At 37.8% G+C, this 21,759-nt stretch overlaps 1 protein-coding gene across 8 annotated transcripts in view; it reads right to left on the bottom strand.

Annotated features, from left to right (window-relative positions):
- The window catches only part of LOC107568143 (cadherin-18-like), a 187,003-nt gene that overhangs the window by 101,112 nt on the left and 64,132 nt on the right, over positions 1–21,759 (bottom strand). For 7 of the 8 annotated variants that reach the window (XM_016253996.1, XM_016254001.1, XM_016253999.1 and 4 more), the window contains exon 2: positions 9,736–10,412. In XM_016253996.1, coding sequence (XP_016109482.1) covers positions 9,736–9,984 — 249 coding nt within the window. In that variant the 5' untranslated portion in view covers positions 9,985–10,412. Of the gene's footprint in view, positions 1–9,735; positions 10,413–11,127; positions 11,147–21,759 lie in introns of those variants that run through there. The other variant, XM_016254003.1, reaches the window with a different exon arrangement.

Raw genomic sequence — 21,759 nt, 5'->3', positions numbered from 1 at the left:
CCAAGGCCACGGAGGATCCACCATGGCCTCCCGAGTCCCCTGCTCCGCCATGGCCTCCCAAGTATCCTTCTCCGCCGCGGCCTCCCGAGGTCCCTGCTCCGCCATGGCCTCACGAGTATCCTGATCCGCCATGGCCTCCCGTGTCCTCTGCTCCGCCATGGTTCCTGGATCCACCCAGGGCGCCCACCCCCCCCGATCTGTCACACCCCTGTGGACTGTCTATTATGGTTTCTCCCTCTGTGTCCTTATTTGGTTGTTTCTGTTCTCATTATGAGTTAATCACCTCATTGTGCTCACCTGTCTGCCCCTCATTATCCACCCTATATCAGTTCCTGTCCATTGTGTTCCAGTTGGTCAGTTATTGTGATTGTTACCCTGTGCGTGTGCCCCTACCCTCTTGTGAAGTATTTAAAGGTTTCTTGTATCCTGCATCCTCGTCGTCGTGCCTGTTCTCTGGCACAGCAACACCGCGACAGAATAACTGACCCAAAACAAGATGTCAACGGCTGAAGACAGGCTTTGGTGTCTGTGGCAGGGTGGTCGGGATTTGGAGAGGTGAGCTGGTTCGATTCTGTCCTCGGGGTCTGTTTTTGGCTGGGGCTGGATGATGACGTAATCAGTGGTGATCTTCCCACGTATAGCTTTCCCATGATCGAGCTGGTTAATCAGGTCCTGTATCTAAATGGAGTTAATCTGGAGGTAGAAGAAGTTGGGAGCGATCATCATCATCCAGTCCCTCCCGAAAACCCCCCCTCCTCACCACCTCACCCCTCGCCCTGACCCTCCACATACCCATCCAAACGTTTCGGTTACCCACCTCATCCCACAGTATGTCCTCAGCCCAGAAGTGTGGGCTGTTCCCGAGTTAAGCCCACGGCGGGCTCCTGTTCCCGAGTTAAGCCCACGGCGGGCTCCTGTTCCCGAGTCAAGCCCAGGAAGGGCTCCGGATCCCCAGTTAAGCCCATGAAGAGCTCCAGCCCCAGAGCTCGCTCCCGTGTTGGCTCCTCCAGAGCGCCGACCAGAGCCCGCTCCTCCAGAGCGACCCCCCAGGATTCCTAGATTTCCCCAAGAAGATTTGGGGGGGCATACACCCGTGGCCGAGCCAGCCAAGGCCACGGAGGATCCACCATGGCCTTCCGAGGTCCCTGCTCCGCCATGGCCTCACGTGTATCCTGCTCCGCCATGGCCAGCCAAGGCCACGGAGGATCCACCATGGCCTCCCGAGTCCCCTGCTCCGCCATGGCCTCCCAAGTATCCTTCTCCGCCGCGGCCTCCCGAGGTCCCTGCTCCGCCATGGCCTCACGTGTATCCTGCTCCGCCATGGCCAGCCAAGGCCACGGAGGATCCACCATGGCCTCCCGAGTCCCCTGCTCCGCCATGGCCTCCCAAGTATCCTTCTCCGCCGCGGCCTCCCGAGGTCCCTGCTCCGCCATGGCCTCACGAGTATCCTGATCCGCCATGGCCTCCCGTGTCCTCTGCTCCGCCATGGTTCCTGGATCCACCCAGGGCGCCCACCCCCCCCGATCTGTCACACCCCTGTGGACTGTCTATTATGGCCAGGCACAAGAACAGTTTCTTCCCTCAGGCAATCTACCTCATGAACAGTTAATGTTCTCCCACTGTGCAATTAAAGTACAGTATGTGCAATAACCTTATACTTATTTATCACCCTAAACCCTAGTACATCCCTACAACTTATTTTATTCTATTCCTATTCCATCTATAGCACACCTGTACATACAATTTGTTATTTTTATCTTTGTGGTTTATATTTATGCATGTGTATTTTATTCACATCTCACTTTTATTATCTGTGTGTTGTTGTTGTCTCAGTGTACTGGAAGTTTGTGACACTATAACAAATTCCTTGTATGTGCAAACATACTTGGCAATAAAGCTCTTTCTGATTCTGATTCTGATTTCTCCCTCTGTGTCCTTATTTGGCTGTTCTAGTTCTCATTATGAGTTAATCACCTCATCTGTCTGCCCCTCGTTATCCACCCTATATCAGTTCCTGTCCATTGTGTTCCAGTTGGTCAGTTATTGTGAATGTTACCCTGTGCGTGTGCCCCTACCCTCTTGTGACACATAAAATTGTTCACTTTTTTATTAAGCATATATTTATGAAAGCCTGTTCCTGCCTCAGATTAAATGGTTGTGAAATAAGTAAAAGCTAAAAGTCTCACTGTGAGACAAAGTCCTTATTATGAGAAATAGTCACAGTTGTGAGATATGGACTTCCATACATACATACAAATAGCCCTGCTACTGAAATTCTGGTACTGTGGAACTCTAATGAGTTGTTTACCCATAATATGTTCACTACAAAATTGCTTCATGGACAGCTGATGAGGTGATTACTCTAATCACATTGTACTTCGACCCCTAAAGATAGTGTGAGTCTCTTGGCGAAACAGCTTTTCCGGTCCCTTTCGTCCATCTTTGAGGATAAGGATGCCATCAGTAAGGCACTCAACCACATGAATGCAAGAAAATAAAGAGCACTAGGAAGGAAGGCAGGGTCTATCATCTCAGTTTGTCCCTCACGGGAACTTTTCCTGTGCTACTGCAAGCATCTGCAAGTTTTAATTAAGCAGAGCCTCAGAATAAACACATCCACTTGCACATACACACAATGAAGGGGCTGAAGGATTAATTGTCTAGAGTCTTTGCTGATCTAATTAAGGGTCATTTCGCATCATGGCCATATTTTACCAGCCCCTGCGATAGAGGCGGTAATTAAATATGAGGGAGTTAGCCACATAATGATCTTGAGACCTTGCCTTTTGCATGTGCATGTCAAACTAAATCCCTCATAACAGCTTACTCTTAATGGCATTTTATCGTTGAGGATTAGCATATTCTGTTGACGCTGTAAACTCTGTTCAATTTTTGTAAACTGTTTGAGTACAGAGCGCAACGGTGGCCAGAGGGCTTCAGGGCATCTTAATCCAACCTGCCGTAGCCAGTGAACCAATCAGCGCTCTTCTGAAGCAGTCGTGCAGATATGCTAATAAAGGAAGACAAAAAGTAATTATTATTGCATGCAATTAGCAACCCGATAAGGCTCGGTTTTGAAGTAATGCAATTTTAAATTACTGCCATCTGTTTAATACCCATGTAGCACTCCAGTTACAATGTCAGGCCACAGGAAAAGAAATAATCCACCCGTCTATGGCTTTAAACTTCACACAAGCCTCACTAATACTGCCATTTTTTCAGTTCGATTTTACTCAATATAAAAGCTCAGATACATAGCTCAGGTTTGCGTATATGGTTAAAACCTCATGAAGATGTAAATGTAAACCTTTTTGCATAGTCATCTCATTCATCTGATTGTCACACAGATGCATTTTTGTACTAGATGTTGTCTCGCAGAGGCAATTTTCCATTGTTGCCTTCAAGTCCTCTTGGGAAGTTTATACTTATGAGTTCAGAAGTTGGAATTATGCTGAGAGGTGTATTCTAATTTAGATGTTTTGGTAAAAATGTATACTTGATCTGTATTTTATGCTTCATATTAATTATTTAAGCACAGAGAATGATTTGATGTCACATCATTAACCAGCTAAATTAGCAGTCTTTTTTATGACTATTCTTCTACAAGAGTCATGGGCATTAAATCCTAAAAAAAAAAAAGAAAAAAAACCTTACTAGGGGGAACAAATTCAGCTAGTTGTCAGTTTCTCATATTTAGTTATTTTAGTTTAATTTAGCAATATTTCTCATTTTAATTTAGTTGATACGTTTGTAATGTACTAATTTTAATGCACTTTAATGTAATAAAATAAATAAAACTAAAATAAAAATGTATAAAAATATGTAGACATAACAATTACAAAAACTACTTAAAAAGCCTGCAAAAACAAACAAAAAAACCTGATTATATATATTAATAAAAACAACACTTCCAAGGCAACATTTTCCAAGGCACACACACACACACACATATACAGTATATATATATATATATATATCTACATTTAATCAGGTGTTTGATGGATTGGTAGAGTTGGTCACCTCCTCTGGGAACTACAGTCGCTATCGTCAGAGTTTCTCAGAATGTTCGGGATTCCGCTTCCCAATCCTTGGGGTGCATTTGAAGGATCTGATTGCCGTCCATGTGGCCCTGCCTGATTGGTTTGACCCAGAGAAGACTAGGGTCAACCTAACCAAGACCCATCAATTGTACGCCATCCTGGAAAAGCTGGCGCTCATTCAAAGCAATCCACCCAGTATAGAAGCCAATTCAGACCTGCTGAATCTGCTTTTAGTGAGTCTATTATGCAAGGGACATGTTTGATGTATTAAAAAAATATATATATATATATATATATATATATATATTATAACTGTTTTAAAAAGTAAAAAAAAAACACTAAGACGGAAAATATAATAATAAAAACTATTTCAAAATATGAATAAAAACTCAATATTAAGATAATACTGGACATGAAATGTGTTTTTAGACCACTGTAAATATGGCCAATTTATGATTAAAAACAACTTGCTCCCTCCATTATGGTTTCATAATTCTATTTAAATTCCATTGATAAAGTAACTACAGTAAGTAGTTTTATATTTAGACAAACATTTTATTTTTGCAAGCAACACTTTAATTGCAAATATTTCATTATATTATAGTAGATATTTCTGCAGCTATAGTCATATAAAGTCGTGGACACACTAGACTTTGAGAGCGCAACATTTCTTCAAACACTGCAACGTTTGTGATATAATGTCATGCTCTGCAGCGTCTTTTTAAAAAACATAAATTCAACACATAAACAATAATAATAAATCCATAATGTAAAAACAAAACATTTAAAATTGCATACTTCCTACGAGAGCTGAGCAGCTGCCATTAAAATGCATATGAATGCTAACGGATATCTTTCTCCAGGTATCATAAACATGCTCATTTCCAACATATTATGCCCTTCCTGACCGCTAACCTCATAAATACCTTCATTCCAACATGATTTGAAGGCAGCAAGTGAGAAATGATGTCTGTCTCTTTTCTCTCTTTCTCTGTCTGCACGTCTGTAGCTCTTTTCCCTGCATTACCTTATGCTTGAGTACCCTGAATAATGATCAACCACCACACATTTCCATATTTCTGAAGATAAGAGAAGGCAATCTGCACACAGACAACTTAACCAGCTTCCTGCGGCCTCATTGTGTGACGCTTCAGTAAAGAGACGTAAAGCACACGGACATGACCTGCTGAATCAATCTCCGCTTCAGAAAGAGAGAGAGAGAGAGAGAGAGAGAGAGAGAGATACACAAAGAGAATAAAAATAGGACACTGGGATGGAGCAGAGCCCCCCACTAATACTCTCACAGAACCCATTAAACAACGCTCATTGAATCAATTTACAATGCCTAATGCAGTTTTTGAGTACTGGGGAGTTCAAGGACAGTGACGGTGTGTCCTTCATTGAACTGCTACTGCTATGTGAAAAGGTACTGGTGATGATGAATATATGTTTATATCTGACAAATGGATTCTTAATTAAAAACATATATTTTCTGCATAAATATATACGTTTATTTTGTTACATTTTTGCAGTATTTTTTTTGTCAGTAGTGAACTTCAACGGTCCTGCAGTATGAATTGTATTATTGTTTTGTTGTTGTTAATAAATTCTAAAAAAAACAAAAAACAATTATTAATTTAAATAACAATTAATAATAATAATAATAAAAAAAAAAACTGTTTTCCATTTGAATAAACACGTTTTTCATTTGTTTCTTTACTTCAATTTATGATTAAGATTACACTGCAGGACAATTTCCACACATTTTATTTTAAATTGTTACAAAATAATAAAATAAATAAAATAAAATGAAATAAAATAATGTTTATTCATGGCCCAATTTTGAAAATATAAGAGACAGAAATTATTGGGTTCTTCTTGGGAGGACAGTAAAATGGTATGTCCTGTCAGCAATCCATTTGCCACATTATTTATTATTGCAAATATTTTCAAAGTCTAATATTTCAAACAGCATTTTGGGAGGAAAAGTTAGTGAAAGTGACACATAAATATAAAATGAATTAGTCTATATTAGCTAGGTAAAGAAGAACTCTAAAAGTAAAGAAGTTATTTGAAGAAGAATCGTTGTAATCTGAAAAAAAGCTCTCCATGCATGAAAATAAAAGAACCAAATTAGCCTATAGCATTCATTTAGTAAATTACACCCAAATGTGGTAAGTGCAAAAGTTTCCCTGTTTTCCATTTGAATAAACACGTTTTTCATTTGTTTCTTTACTTCAATTTATGATTAAGATTACACTGCAGGACAATTTCCACACATTTTATTTTAAATTGTTACAAAATAATAAAATAAATTAAATAAAATGAAATAAAATAATGTTTATTCATGGCCCAATTTTGAAAATATAAGAGACAGAAATTATTGGGTTCTTCTTGGGAGGACAGTAAAATGGTATGTCCTGTCAGCAATCCATTTGCCACATTATTTATTATTGCAAATATTTTCAAAGTCTAATATTTCAAACAGCATTTTGGGAGGAAAAGTTAGTGAAAGTGACACATAAATATAAAATGAATTAGTCTATATTAGCTAGGTAAAGAAGAACTCTAAAAGTAAAGAAGTTATTTGAAGAAGAATCGTTGTAATCTGAAAAAAAGCTCTCCATGCATGAAAATAAAAGAACCAAATTAGCCTATAGCATTCATTTAGTAAATTACACCCAAATGTGGTAAGTGCAAAAGTTTCCACATTGACTCCAGACTGACTCGCTAATGCTAATAGATTCATGGCCCTATTTGCGATTTGGCATGGACACAAAATTCATGTTTCACAAGATCGACAAGCCCGTGAGGCAAGCACAGGAGGACCGGCATGACTCTAGCCAAAGTGATGAAGGCTGTCAAATCTCAAACATGAACCAATAAGTCAAGCTGCAGATCTGAGCTGCGGTTTTGCTGTGCTAAGCTAACTCCGTGCAAAGACATTATCGATCAAGGCCGGCGGGTATAGACAAGTGAAGGAATAAGGTCAGAGAAAGAGCAAAAGGTCACTTGCTTGATTTACAAATTTATGTTTTTCATGAGGGTCTAACATGTTTCAACATTAGACTGCTGTTATATCAATGTTTAAAATAACATCAACATGCCCAATGTATTTGCTGGTCTTAAAGGCAGCCAAAATGGCCAGGCTGATCTATTTGATGGTTTTAAAGGGGTTTTGGACACTTATCAGCTGGTCAGGCTGGGAAACTAAAACCAACTTAATTCAGCTAAAACCACCAAACCACCTTATGCTAGTTTAAATCCAAATTTGAGTTTTGATATACCCATTTAAAGACCTTGCCTTCAAGGAAAATAAACCAAAGCCTCGTGCACACCAATGTTTTGTCCAACGGCAGGTAGCAGATCATTATTCATTGGTGTAACATAACTTAAAGGTTATTGTACAGCGGGTATAGAACAGAATCACCTACCTTTAAAATAATCACATGTTGTTGCTTTGCAGCCTGAAATGAAGACAGACAGTTTTTGTTTTATCCAGCTGTATTTACTGCAACTTATAACATCCAAGTGATGGATATAACACCAACATGTCAAAAAAAAAAAAGACCCACCGAGTTGGAAAAAGGATCACCACCTTGTGTCAGTATTTTGTTGAACCACCTTTCGCTTTAACAACAGTCTTTAGTCTGTTGGAATATGTCTCTACTAACTTTGCACATCTAGACTTTGCAATATTTGCCCACTCTTCTTTCAAGTTTAGTTCAATCTGATGGGGACAGTTTGTGGACTGCAGTCTTCAAGTCATTCCACAGATTTTCAATGGGGTTTAAGTCTGGGCTCTGAATAGGCCATGCAGGGACATTCACCTTTTTCTCCTTCAACCACTGTGTGCTTTGGGTTATTGTCATGTTGGAAGGTAAACCTTCTTCCCATTGACAACTTTCTGGCAGAGGGCAGCAGATTTTCCTCAAGACGATATTTTGCACCATCCATTTTTCCTTCTATCCTGACAAGTGCTCCAGTCTCTGCTGCAGAGAAACACCCCCATAACAGGATATTCCCACCTCCATGCTTTACTGTAGGAATTGAATGGTGAGTTGTATTGGATTTCTTCCAGACATATCTTTTAGTGTTGAGGCCAAATAATTCAATTTTAGTCTCATCTGACCATAACACCTTTTTCCATGTGGACTCAGAATCTTCTCTGACCAGTTTCCTCCTGGCTCTTTTATCCAGTTTGGAGCGAAGTCCTGATCCGGGGAGGGTCTGTGTTATACCAAATATCTTCCACTTCTTAATAATAGACTTCACTGTGCTTCTAGGCATTGACAAAGCCTATGAATTTTTTTTTGTATCAATCTCCTGACTTTATCCCGTAGATCTTATGAGAGTGCCTTGCCACCCATAGCTGATTGTTTGCTTCAGTTGCACTACTGAGAACGGAAATTCTCCAGGAATGCTATTTTCATGCTGAGCTAATCAAAATGACCACAGCTGATCACAGTTGAAAGTCAAATGGCTTTGTGTGCCATTGAAAAGGTGATCAGCTATATCTGATTGAGTTTACAAAGTCTCATTTTTAGGAGGGGGTGATCCTTTTTCCAACTCAGTGATTCTGGTTTTTATTTTTTTCTGACATGTTGGTGTTTTTTGTCTTTCACTTGGATGTTATAAGTAAATACAGCTGGATAAAACAAAATATGTTAGTCTTCATTTAAGGCTGCCAAGCAACAAAATGTGATTATTTTAAAGGGGGGTGATTCTTTATGATACCCACTGTGTATTACAAAATAATAAATAAAATAAAAGTCCCAATATGTCTGCCCCTATTTTCTGTATCAACAGAAAATACAATCAGCACAAGAAAGGAAACTGCACAAATTATCTTCTCTTGGATTAATTCCACCACTGATGGTAAGTAAATAGGCATTGATAAAGCCTATGAATTTTTTTTTGTATCAATCTCCTGACTTTATCCCGTAGATCTTATGAGAGTGCCTTGCCACCCATAGCTGATTGTTTGCTTCAGTTGCACTACTGAGAACGGAAATTCTCCAGGAATGCTATTTTCATGCTGAGCTAATCAAAATGACCACAGCTGATCACAGTTGAAAGTCAAATGGCTTTGTGTGCCATTGAAAAGGTGATCAGCTATATCTGATTGAGTTTACAAAGTCTCATTTTTAGGAGGGGGTGATCCTTTTTCCAACTCAGTGATTCTGGTTTTTATTTTTTTCTGACATGTTGGTGTTTTTTATCTTTCACTTGGATGTTATAAGTAAATACAGCTGGATAAAACAAAATATGTTAGTCTTCATTTAAGGCTGCCAAGCAACAAAATGTGATTATTTTAAAGGGGGGTGATTCTTTATGATACCCACTGTGTATTACAAAATAATAAATAAAATAAAAGTCCCAATATGTCTGCCCCTATTTTCTGTATCAACAGAAAATACAATCAGCACAAGAAAGGAAACTGCACAAATTATCTTCTCTTGGATTAATTCCACCACTGATGGTAAGTAAATAGATAAATAAATTCATGAATTAATTCCATGACCCAGGTATATCAACTTCTATTGGCTAAGACAAATTAGTTGGTATAAGTTGGTCAACCTGGTCTGCCAGCGTTGGCAAGCTGGTTTAGCTGGTCGGCCAAGCTGACAAATGCCCCAAAATGTAAAACCTGAAAACCAGTTTATCAAACCAGAACTGAAAATGGCATGCTTACCTTTCCTACATATTGTGCATCTGGACCAATGTGTTCCTCTAAGACAAAGAACTGGTTCCATATCCATCCCCGTTTGGGCCGATGGTGGATCTCTGTTTCCCCGTCTTTAGTCTGGTTGTGGTTGTGAGTTGCATTGTGGCTCCTGGAAATGATTTTGGCTTGGCCGTGATGGCTTGCCTCATAACCCCTCTCCAGAAAACACAGGCACAAAAGTACAGGACACAAACAAGATCTCGGGTTCACCTTCATGACTGCGAACAGGAGCAAAATACCCAATATTCCGAAATGATTCCAAAAACTACAGCAAAACTCCCAAAGTTCTGCAATAATCAAAAAACACAGTGGTATTCCACAAATTATATATTCCAAAGGAAATAGATGGTTTCCAAACCCCCCTCCTCCGCCACCTCCTCGTCCTCCACTGCCACCAACCAGCAGCCACGTCTATTCCTTATTCCCCACCTCGGATGGTCGTTTGAGGGGCTTGATTTAATCAGACGTAGGACTGGAGGTCCAGAAAGCTTGAATGAGGTTCATATTTCAGTCGTTCATCTTGGAAAGGCAGCAGAAATGCATTGACATCATGCACTCTAAGAGCACTTGAGGAAGAACGCAGACGCGTTCAAGCCCGGATGCAACAAACATGTAAGATGACAGCAGCGGCCATGTTGAATCTCCTGTGAAAAGATGAGATGGACAAACAATTTTAATGTTTCATATGGTTTCAAAATACCACAAGAAAGGAAACATCTCAAAAGACATTTAATTAGGAGTATGGCATCATTGCTTAATGTGCCTTTTTGTGAAGTTCAAGCCAACAAATTTGCCCTTGTTTATTTTACTAATACATGTTGCTAGACTTACTGTACAAGATTCATCAGTGCATGTTATTCCAAGAGAAAGTGTTTGTTCTGAAATTAATTTCCCTTGATAATGTTAACCAATACCCAATTAGCTTTTTAGTCAGTTTTTACAATCACTGTGGCTTCACTGTGGTGTGGGACAACCACTTTTTTACCATTTTTGTCATTGACTATTTTCTTTCACTCTAAAATATGTTACATTACGCAAGTAAAATGGCAATTTACATGACAATTCACCCCAAAATGAATATAATTTACTCTTAGCATCCACCATCGCTGAATGGAAAAGAGTAGATTGGACATTCGTTCATGCCATTTCATCTTTTGTGAAAGTCGGACCAACATTGGGGTGAGTAAATGAAGACATTTTTCATTTTTGGGTGAACTATTCCATTAAAAGAAGAAATGTATGAAATTTCCTCACAGAGACCCAAAACAACAGATGCTTGGCACAGAAAGTCCGTAACTAATTAGCTCCTAGTTTTAATCAATATGTCGCTATTTAACAAGGGCTGCCATAATGTGATACCTTTGGATTCAGTCATCTGCAGTGACTTCGGTGGAGACAGAACACATTCACAATGCAGTCTAATATAGTTTCTCATCCTAAATTAGCAGCATGTAGACGAGTTAATATGAACATGTAGGCCTAAAAGCATATCTAATGCAAAATGATTATCTCTCAGAAGGATGAGTTGCGCTTGGGTAACCTGAAATACAACATTTTGAGTGTTCTTGGTGATATAAAAGGTTGCTAAACCAGAAAAACAAAAGACTCTTTAGTCAATGCTTTGGTAAAAAAAAAAAAAAAAACAGAACACAAACATTTAAACATGAAATGAAGTGAGAGATCATAGTGTGGAGTTGCGAGCGGCATATTTAGTTTAATGAATGCATAAATGCTAATCCCTTTCTATGCACCAACAGCACTCTCATTAAGGTTTAAAAAGGTTATAAAATATGTTATAAAATATAATTAAATGTGAGAAGCACAGATGCAGGTTCACACGCGCTTAATCTCTCGCCCTCTCTCTCTAATAACTGCATTAGACTACATATCAGTGGCTCAAGCCTCTGTTATTAGCTCTAAAATGACATTTTGGAATTTGCAATGGAAGGTTTATGAGGTGCGTAAAAAATTAGTTCAACACACACAAGATTTCAGGACGGAAACACAACAAATAATGGGGGCACATTTTTTTTTTCCCTATGTCACGTTTAGAGGTAAATCCGGCCCTGCCTCCAACAGCACATGCACACTTCTGATTCTAATACTGTCATGGGTGTCAAATCCTTTAAAGTGTAAACAGTTGAAATCCCTTTAAAAATGTACATGGATTCAAATTATGTTCTGGATTATTGGATAATCCTCATGTTTGAGCAAGCTCTTCACTCAGGAAATAATTCAGCTCACATTTAGTCACCGGTGTCACCTATAAAAAGAGTCCATTGTTAAACCAAGACTTCCATCAGAGAGGGAGACAAATTCAAACGTACAGGCCTATATAAATGTATTGTGGTAACAAATAACACAAGTGCATCCTTATCTGTCAGGAATGACTCCTCTCAAGAACCCAAGGGTGTCAGCGTTTTCTGACAAAAACTGAACTAATCTAAACATGCCCGTGTCTTTGAGCTGTCAGAAGGGTTAAACTAAATCAATGAGCTGGATAGCAACACTTCAACAAAACAAGTCTGATCTATAAACAGACAATGCAGTGGTTCTCAAAGTGTGGGGTTATTACAGGAGACTCATATAAAACTCAACAACATAAAATGTTTAGTGAATAATGACTTCGATCTGGCCTAACACAAAGCTATCGTATGGCTTTAGAAGACTTTCGAAGAAAGCAAACAAGTTGCACTGGACTGTTTTTATTGCACTTTTATGTGCTTTTTGGACAATACTTGTCTCAGCAGTCAATAGCCATTTATCTCCTTTTGTGCTCCATGGACTAATCGTTCAATGTAGCTCCAGCAAAGCAGTATTTAAAACAGGGGGTTTACAAAAAAAAATCTAATTTCTATGAGTACGAAAAGTGAATATAAATATAAAGTTAGAAAAAAAATGCCACAAAGGTGAGGAGAAATATAAGTGTATTCTAATACATAATTTTATATTCTAAGTTGAATATATAAGCAAGTAAAATTCATATATATATCATATTTAATATACAGTGGAGATCAAAATTAGATAACAAACTATAAATACTTGATCATTTTCTGAAATATTGTTAATCTTCATTGCTCAAAATCTGAAGGAATATTAGCTGTAGGTATACCACTGTTCTACACAATGCAGTCTAATATAGTTTCTCATCCTAAATTAGCAGCATGTAGACGAGTTAATATGAACATGTAGGCCTAAAAGCATATCTAATGCAAAATGATTATCTCTCAGAAGGATGAGTTGCGCTTGGGTAACCTGAAATACAACATTTTGAGTGTTCTTGGTGATATAAAAGGTTGCTAAACCAGAAAAGCATAAGACTCTTTAGTCAATGCTTTGGTAAAAAAAAAAAAAAAAAACAGAACACAAACATTTAAACATGAAATGAAGTGAGAGATCATAGTGTGGAGTTGCGAGCGGCATATTTAGTTTAATGAATGCATAAATGCTAATCCCTTTCTATGCACCAACAGCACTCTCATTAAGGTTTAAAAAGGTTATAAAATATGTTATAAAATATAATTAAATGTGAGATTCTGCACGCTGTCAATTAATGCAATGCAATACACTCACACTTTTAATAACATGTAAATTCGATCCCTGCACTTTTTTCGGGCAAGTGTGTTCACATAGAGGGCCGGTGTGAATAAATCTAGATTTAAATTCAAAGAGACAGGATAGTCTGTGCATGGTGTGATGTTTAATTCGTATCCAGAATGAGGCGATGTGAACATCACAGAGCGCTCAACACATCTCATTCAGTGTATGTTTCATTCATACTTGACACGCAGAAAGTTCAAGACAGACTCATAGAAGTAATAACTTATGATGTGCCAGGAAATCCCTTATATGGACCAAATAATCCAGCTATCACAGTTTAAGCAGAAACGTTTGGACTGATGAAACGTGAAGACATTAAACACATGATTAAGACGATATATTGTTTATGTGTGTTTTTCAAGTCATCTGCAGGTAATAAATAAAGTATATGAATAATGCAGTGCTAATTGACATTGCATTTATTACATTATAGAAACTATTGTGCCTTATTATGTGATACAAATGGAAAAAAGTGTCTGTAGTATATAAACAAATCGTAAAATTGATTGAAAATAATATAGAATAGAAATGATTGCTATTGTCCAGCAGTGAATTTAATTTCTTAGCCAATTAAAAGTAAGAAATAAGAGAAAAATAAACCTTCTCAAACATTTGTCAAAAAAAAAAGTATTATTCCCCTTCACTTGTGAAATGATAACTTACACCCCTGATTCTATAACACATGTTCTGTACACTGTAAAAAATGATTTTTCGAAACTGTAACTACAAGATTATTGGAGTATATTTTACAAGATAATACTATTTCAAGCGTTCTATTTAGAAATGTCCTACCAAATTTTGAGGGAAAAAAAATAGTTTTTTTATTGTACATGCATTAATTTGACATTCTTATTGAATATGCTATTCAGTAAATACATTTTAAATAAACAATGTAATGGTTTGCATCCAACAGTTTGCAGAAATATCTTTAAAAGCAGCTAATTTCAGGATTACAGAAACATCCAACAACTAACTAACCACAATCACTTGTTCATGCACAAGACTCTAGAACTCAACGAAAGCCTCCAACCAAGGCCGGATTTACGCATAGGCATTCTATGCATGTGACTATGCTCGCTCGTACAGGGGGGCCCAAACACAATGAAGAGATATATCATATTTTTTGTTATACTATGGGCTATCTACAACAGTAAAAAAAACAAAACCCCAGAATAGATTGTAAATAAATATAACAAGTAATAGGGTAAAGAAATGACAACTATTTCCATGTTTTCCACCTGTTTATGTACAGAAATCATGCTTTTTTTAGTATTTCTGCGCAGATGCACACACAGTACAGACACGCATACGTGGAGACATGGACAAACTTGTTGTCAGCACTGTGCAAATTTATCAATAAAATAGTTTCGTAGCTGAAAAGCTACTTGACGTTTCTCAGTAGCGAGGTTCTTGAAGCAGTTCAACTTAAAGATTCACTATTAGTAGACGCTGCTGCTGAACACTGCTGAGAGAAGCACAGATGCAGGTTCACACGCGCTTAATCTCTCGCCCTCTCTCTCTAATAACTGCATTAGACTACATATCAGTGGCTCAAGCCTCTGTTATTAGCTCTAAAATGACATTTTGGAATTTGCAATGGAAGGTTTATGAGGTGCGTAAAAAATTAGTTCAACACACACAAGATTTCAGGACGGAAACACAACAAATAATGGGGGCACATTTTTTTTTTCCCTATGTCACGATTAGAGGTAAATCCGGCCCTGCCTCCAACAGCACATGCACACTTCTGATTCTAATACTGTCATGGGTGTCAAATCCTTTAAAGTGTAAACAGTTGAAATCCCTTTAAAAATGTACATGGATTCAAAATATGTTCTGGATTATTGGATAATCCTCATGTTTGAGCAAGCTCTTCACTCAGGAAATAATTCAGCTCGCATTTAGTCACCGGTGTCACCTATAAAAAGAGTCCATTGTTAAACCAAGACTTCCATCAGAGAGGGAGACAAATTCAAACGTACAGGCCTATATAAATGTATTGTGGTAACAAATAACACAAGTGCATCCTTATCTGTCAGGAATGACTCCTCTCAAGAACCCATGGGTGTCAGCGTTTTCTGACAAAAACTGAACTAATCTAAACATACCCGTGTCTTTGAGCTGTCAAAAGGGTTAAACTAAATCAATGAGCTGGATAGCAACACTTCAACAAAACAAGTCTGATCTATAAACAGACAATGCAGTGGTTCTCAAAGTGTGGGGTTATTACAGGAGACTCATATAAAACTCAACAACATAAAATGTTTAGTGAATAATGACTCAAATTTCGATCTGGCCTAACACAAAGCTATCGTATGGCTTTAGAAGACTTTCGAAGAAAGCAAACAAGTTGCACTGGACTCTTTTTATTGCACTTTTATGTGCTTTTTGGACAATACTTGTCTCAGCAGTCAATAGCCATTTATCTCCTTTTGTGCTCCATGGACTAATCGTTCAATGTAGCTCCAGCAAAGCAGTATTTAAAACAGGGGGTTTACAAAAAAAAAAATCTAATTTCTATGAGTACAAAAAGTGAATATAAATATAAAGTTAGAAAAAAAATGCCACAAAGGTGAGGAGAAATATAAGTGTATTCTAATACATAATTGTATATTCTAAGTTGAATATATAAGCAAGTAAAATTCATATATATAATATTTAATATACAGTGGAGATCAAAATTAGATAACAAACTATAAATACTTGATCATTTTCTGAAATATTGTTAATCTTCATCGCTCAAAATCTGAAGGAATATTAGCTGTAGGTATACCACTGTTCTACTAACATGTTTGACAAAATATCCAAGTCATTTCAACAAAAACCTTTATTTTGTGGAAAACAGAGTGAAGGATTTTCCAGAGATTTTCAGTTGGGTTTAGATCAAGACTCTGGGCCGGCCATTTCATTATTTCAATGTTCTTAGCTTCAATGATCTGCTTTACCCGTTTTGCAGTGTGACGTGAGCATTTCCTTGCATGAAAATTGAAGGTTGATTGGGAGATGCTTGCAGGAAAGGAACTGCATGTTGTTGAAGGAGGTTCTGATAAACATTTGCATTCACCAGGCATGTAGGCCTGTATAAGAGGCACAACTCCTGCTGCACAAAACATCCCCAAACCATGACGCTTCCTCCTCCACCTTTCACTGACTTCTTTACACACTCAGGGTTAAGTCTTTCACTAGTTTGACACAAATGTTTCCCATCAGACCCAAATAAATTAATCTTGCTCTCATCACTAAAGTGAACATTTGTCTTACATGGACAACCAAGCTTTTTTGGGGGACTTGAATGAATTAGTGTCATTGGAACGACCAGCTTCTCTTTCAGTGGCCGAAAGGGTCATCCCTTTAGACTTCATCTGGGCAACCTGGTGTCGGAGGGACTCAGTCACCTTAGAGCGACCCGCCATTTTACAATCTCAGTGAAAATTTGAGAAATTTGTCATATAATTAAGGAAATTAGCACCAGGTGCCAGATTAACACCAATAGCTATCTATCTATCTATCTATCTATCTATCTATCTATCTATCTATCTATCTATCTATCTATCTATCTATCTATCTATACATAAGTAAAATGGGTCTAAAAAATGATACCATTGCTCACTGTTGTTTTGACATGTTACTGAAGCATAAATTTGACAAACAGTTTTGTAGATTTCCATCTTTCCCCATTCAAGCAGAAGATGTACTGTATGCCTATTACTACATAAACAAGCATCCCAGAGACTTGCCAAGATGGCCCTGGGTGAACCGATGGGCTTTACCCTCGGCGCTGCTGTTCTCTCAGGGTGAGGCAATGGGGTATTAGCCTGTGGACTGGATTTGACAAGGTATGTTTCAGATTTAAACCACACCAGTGTGTGTGTGTGTGTGTGTGTGTGTGTGTGTCTGTACAGGTTTTTCTATACTGGTAGGAACTTAAACCTGAATACACACCAACTCATGGGGACTTGTGTCACTGTGGGGACCTAAATTGAGGTCCTCATGGGTACAAAAGCTTATAAATCATACAGAATTAGTTTTTTTGAGATTGTAAAAATTAGGGGTGGGCAATATAGCCTCAAAATTGTATCACGATATTTCAAGAATATTTGCGATAACGATATTTATGACGATATAGAAAAAAAAAACATGGAACAACGTTTTATTGGTGATTGCAGCTGGCAGGCAGCAACATTTATTAGTGCAAACAAAATGAAGGGCATTTTCCATCCTTTTCCAATGAGCTACTGTCATCGATGACAGACTACCTAATTTGAAGTTTAAATCTGTTGTCATAAAGTGGCAGCAGCAGCTGTATGACGTCAAAATACCGCAAGAGTGACTTGCCCTTTATTTGCACTGCAGTGTCTGTGGCACGTTACATCTCCGACGCCGCCACTCTAGTCAATGCTTGTGTTTACAGCAGTGGAAATGAGCTACTGTCATCGATGACAGACTACCTAATTTGAAGTGTAAATCTGTTGTCATAAAGTGGCAGCAGCAGCTGAATGACGTCAAAATACCGCAAGAGTGACTTGCCCTTTATTTGCACTGCAGTGTCTGTGGCACGTTACATCTCCGACGCCGCCACTCTAGTCAATGCTTGTGTTTACAGCAGTGGAGCCGCGGCACGTTTCAAAATTGTCCGTGCCGCTTCGCTAAAGATATGCGCCTCGCCTATTTTTGAAGGTAAGAGTGTGCACTCTCACGATACTTTGATGTCATACAGCGATCAGTCTGCACAGCGCTGTTTCAAGTCGAACACATCTATTGGGTTTGTGGTGTTGTTGTTGTGCACGCTAGGGAACGTATATCCGCCATACGCAATCGAATCCCTATATCATTGATATCGCAATATGACACTTTTTTTGTGCCAGCTCATTGATTTAGTTTAACCCTTTTGACAGCTCAAAGACACGGGTATGTTTAGGTTAGTTCAGTTATAATTTTTTTTTTTATGTAAAAATTTATACTGGTATTATCTTGGACGGTATGATATGGCACACCCCTAGTAAAAATGCACAAAGCTTTCTGTGAGGGGTAGGTTTTGGTGTAGGGCGATAGAAAATACAGTTTGTACAGTATACAAACCATTACACCGATGGAGAGTCACCAGACTGTGCACCAGACTTGGCACCTCCTGAGTTGCTCTTCGATTAGAGCGCTGATGTAATGATTGTATTGCTGATTATAATTTTAACACCCTTTCAATCCCCCACTCCTCCACCCACTTTTCTTTTCCTCTCAGTCCATTGGTAACGGCTCACAGCTGTATTCAATCAATGGCAGCTGGTCTCCAGTAGCGAGGCATTCATAGAGCGGTGGGGACTTTCTCTACTGTCTGATCAGAGAACAGCAGGATATGCATTTCATGTCATAATGGCTAAGATTACAACATCAGTATTGGGTTCTGCTCCCAAATCTGTACCATTTATAGCAGCAAACTGGAATATCACCAGTGGAACATGAAGTTTGAAACAGTTTATCAAAAGAATAATAGTCGGATGGGAAAAGTTTTCCTTTAAGAGGTCAGTTAGTTTTCACCGATATACTTTAGTAAGTAAAATCAGCATATTAGAATGATTACTGAAGGATCATGTGACTGAAGACTTAATGATGCTGAAAATTCAGATTTGATCACAGTAATAAATTACATAAATAAAAATGTGTATATATATATATATATATATATATATAGTTATTTAGGAGGCTGTTTAGGAAACCTGTCCAAACTGTGCTTAAGGGTGCTTTCACACTAGCACATTTGGTGCGCACCCGGGTTCGATTGACGTCAGAGTTCGGTTCGTTTGGATGATGTGAACGCTGTCTTCCAAACTCGGGTGTGCACCCTCGAACCGTACCCGAGTCCGCTTAAAAAGGGTGGTCTGGGGTACGGTTCAAGTGAACTCCGGTACGGTTCGCTGCTGATGTGAACGCAATCGTACCAAATCACGGAAGTGAACCGCTATTAATGACGTACTATTTGATAAAAATGTGTGTTTGTGTGTGTTTCATTCACTTTCTTGGCGAGCGTGACTGACGAGCTGCAAGCAGAGAGCTGTATATCTAATTTTTGTTCACTTTCAGAGTACTTTAGAGCATGTGCAGTACATTCGTAAGGCAGACGTAAGTGCCGTTATGTACTGAAGCTTTGGAAACAAAACCAACGGTTCAAAAACATAAATATAAAATTGAAGAGAGTCTTGCTACGCATTTTGCCATCTTCTCCTGCGCCATCGTTACTGAGCAACGGGGTAAACAGCTGCTGGCTTGATGACGCAAACGAACCGTGGTTCGGACCCAAATAATATAATGTGAACACAGTCCAGCGGGGGCAGGGGGAGGGGGGAGCAATCGAACTCTGGTTCGGACCAAGCAATCAAACCAAGTGTGAAAGCACTCTAAGACAATAAAATATATGTGCGCACATTAACAAAGATGAGGAAGACTGATAAGAGCAAGTAAGACCAAAAACTACCAAGAGTCGATAACATTAGAGCAGAGAAATAGACGGCGAGGGAGAGAATGAGGCCTTGTGTTGCCTGGAGCGAGTATTTTCATGACCTGCTGTGATTTCTCAGTCTGGACCCTCTGCTGATATCAAACTACAGAAGGAGAGAGGAGGGTATGGAGGGTCAAACTACCCACGGCAGAAGAGAGAAAGACTAACGATAACTGCTGTTAGAACACATTGTCAGGCAGATGGAAGAGTAATCGCTCTAACAGTGAAGCTGACCAATTACGATGACATAGATTGAACATTATTTTTAAAGAAATTAACACTATACTTATTTGCATAGCGGTTCATTATTGGATCTAAGTGGTGGGTCTCCAAAGAATAGCACCTAATCACACGACTAAGCTATTATCTGTCAGTAAAATAGAATAAATAAAACAAATATAAATGTACAGATATAAAGAAGGAAATGCCACAAAAACGTAAGGAAAAATATAAGTATCACAAATATAAAAATTTAATTTGTTTTAATACTATATCATTATAAAAAGTTTATATTATAAATATAAACAAAGCATAACTGTTTTTAACAAGAAACACTAACATGTGCATCATTTAAGCTTAATATTTAGCCCAGAAAATGGCCAAATAAATAAATAAAATAAACTAAGTTGCATAAATATGAAAAAATATCGATATATCATATTATTTTAAATATTTATAACATTTTATTTTTAATGTAGTCTTTTTATTGTTGTAGTCTAATTATTTACCGTTAGTAATAATACTAATAATAATGCAAAGAGATAAATATTTAATTAATATCATAATATTACTATATGTGTAAGTATTATTATTGTTCTTATTATTATAAATTATTTAATTAATATCATACCATAATCTTTTAAATAATTTGAAAAATATATAATATAATACAATATAAATTATAATGAATAACAGAAATCAAATCCAAATATCCAATATCCAAACAACCAGTTGTACCATGATGCCAAACACCTATTGTAAATATTACGAAAAACATGGTAGTACTATATAACTTTTTTATCAGTGAAGTATCACACTTTGTTTAACTTAGCCAAGATAGCAAAATTCAAAAGACATTTCAGTTTGAAGATTGCTCATTCTTCACATTCTTAAAGACCATATGATCTGAGCTATATTACCCATATTACCTGTACAGCTCTACTCTTACTGTATGCCAACCATTTGTTTCTCATTTGTGTCTATTTTTACTTCTCCACAGAAATTAGATCAGGTTGACCCCTCATCGAAACAACTGAGAGCTAAAGTGCAGTTTGGCGAATTCACCTAACACTCTTAAAAATAAAGGTGCTTCAAAAGGTTCTTCAAGCGATGCCATAGAAGAACCATTTTTGGTTCCACAAAGAACCATTCAGTCAAAGGTTCTTTAAAGAACCATCTCTATTGAAATAAATATAATATAATACAATATAAATTATAATGAATAACAGAAATCAAATCCAAATATCCAATATCCAAACAACCAGTTGTACCATGATGCCAAACACCTATTGTAAATATTACGAAAAACATGGTAGCACTATATTACTTTTTTATCAGTGAAGTATCACACTTTGTTTAACTTAGCCAAGATAGCAAAATTCAAAAGACATTTCAGTTTGAAGATTGCTCATTCTTCACATTCTTAAAGACCATTTGTTTCTCATTTGTGTCTATTTTTACTTCTCCACAGAAATTAGATCAGGTTGACCCCTCATCGAAACAACTGAGAGCTAAAGTGCAGTTTGGCGAATTCACCTAACACTCTTAAAAATAAAGGTGCTTCAAAAGGTTCTTCAAGCGATGCCATAGAAGAACCATTTTTGGTTCCACAAAGAACCATTCAGTCAAAGGTTCTTTAAAGAACCATCTCTTTCTTACCTTTTTATAATCTGAAGAACCTT

Source organism: Sinocyclocheilus grahami, unplaced genomic scaffold, assembly GCF_001515645.1.
Source record: "Sinocyclocheilus grahami isolate Dianchi unplaced genomic scaffold, SAMN03320097.WGS_v1.1 scaffold1220.1, whole genome shotgun sequence".
NCBI classification, from domain to species: Eukaryota; Metazoa; Chordata; class Actinopteri; order Cypriniformes; family Cyprinidae; genus Sinocyclocheilus; species Sinocyclocheilus grahami.
Note: the sequence above shows the minus strand (reverse complement) of the source record. Positions and strands in the feature narration are given on the sequence as shown.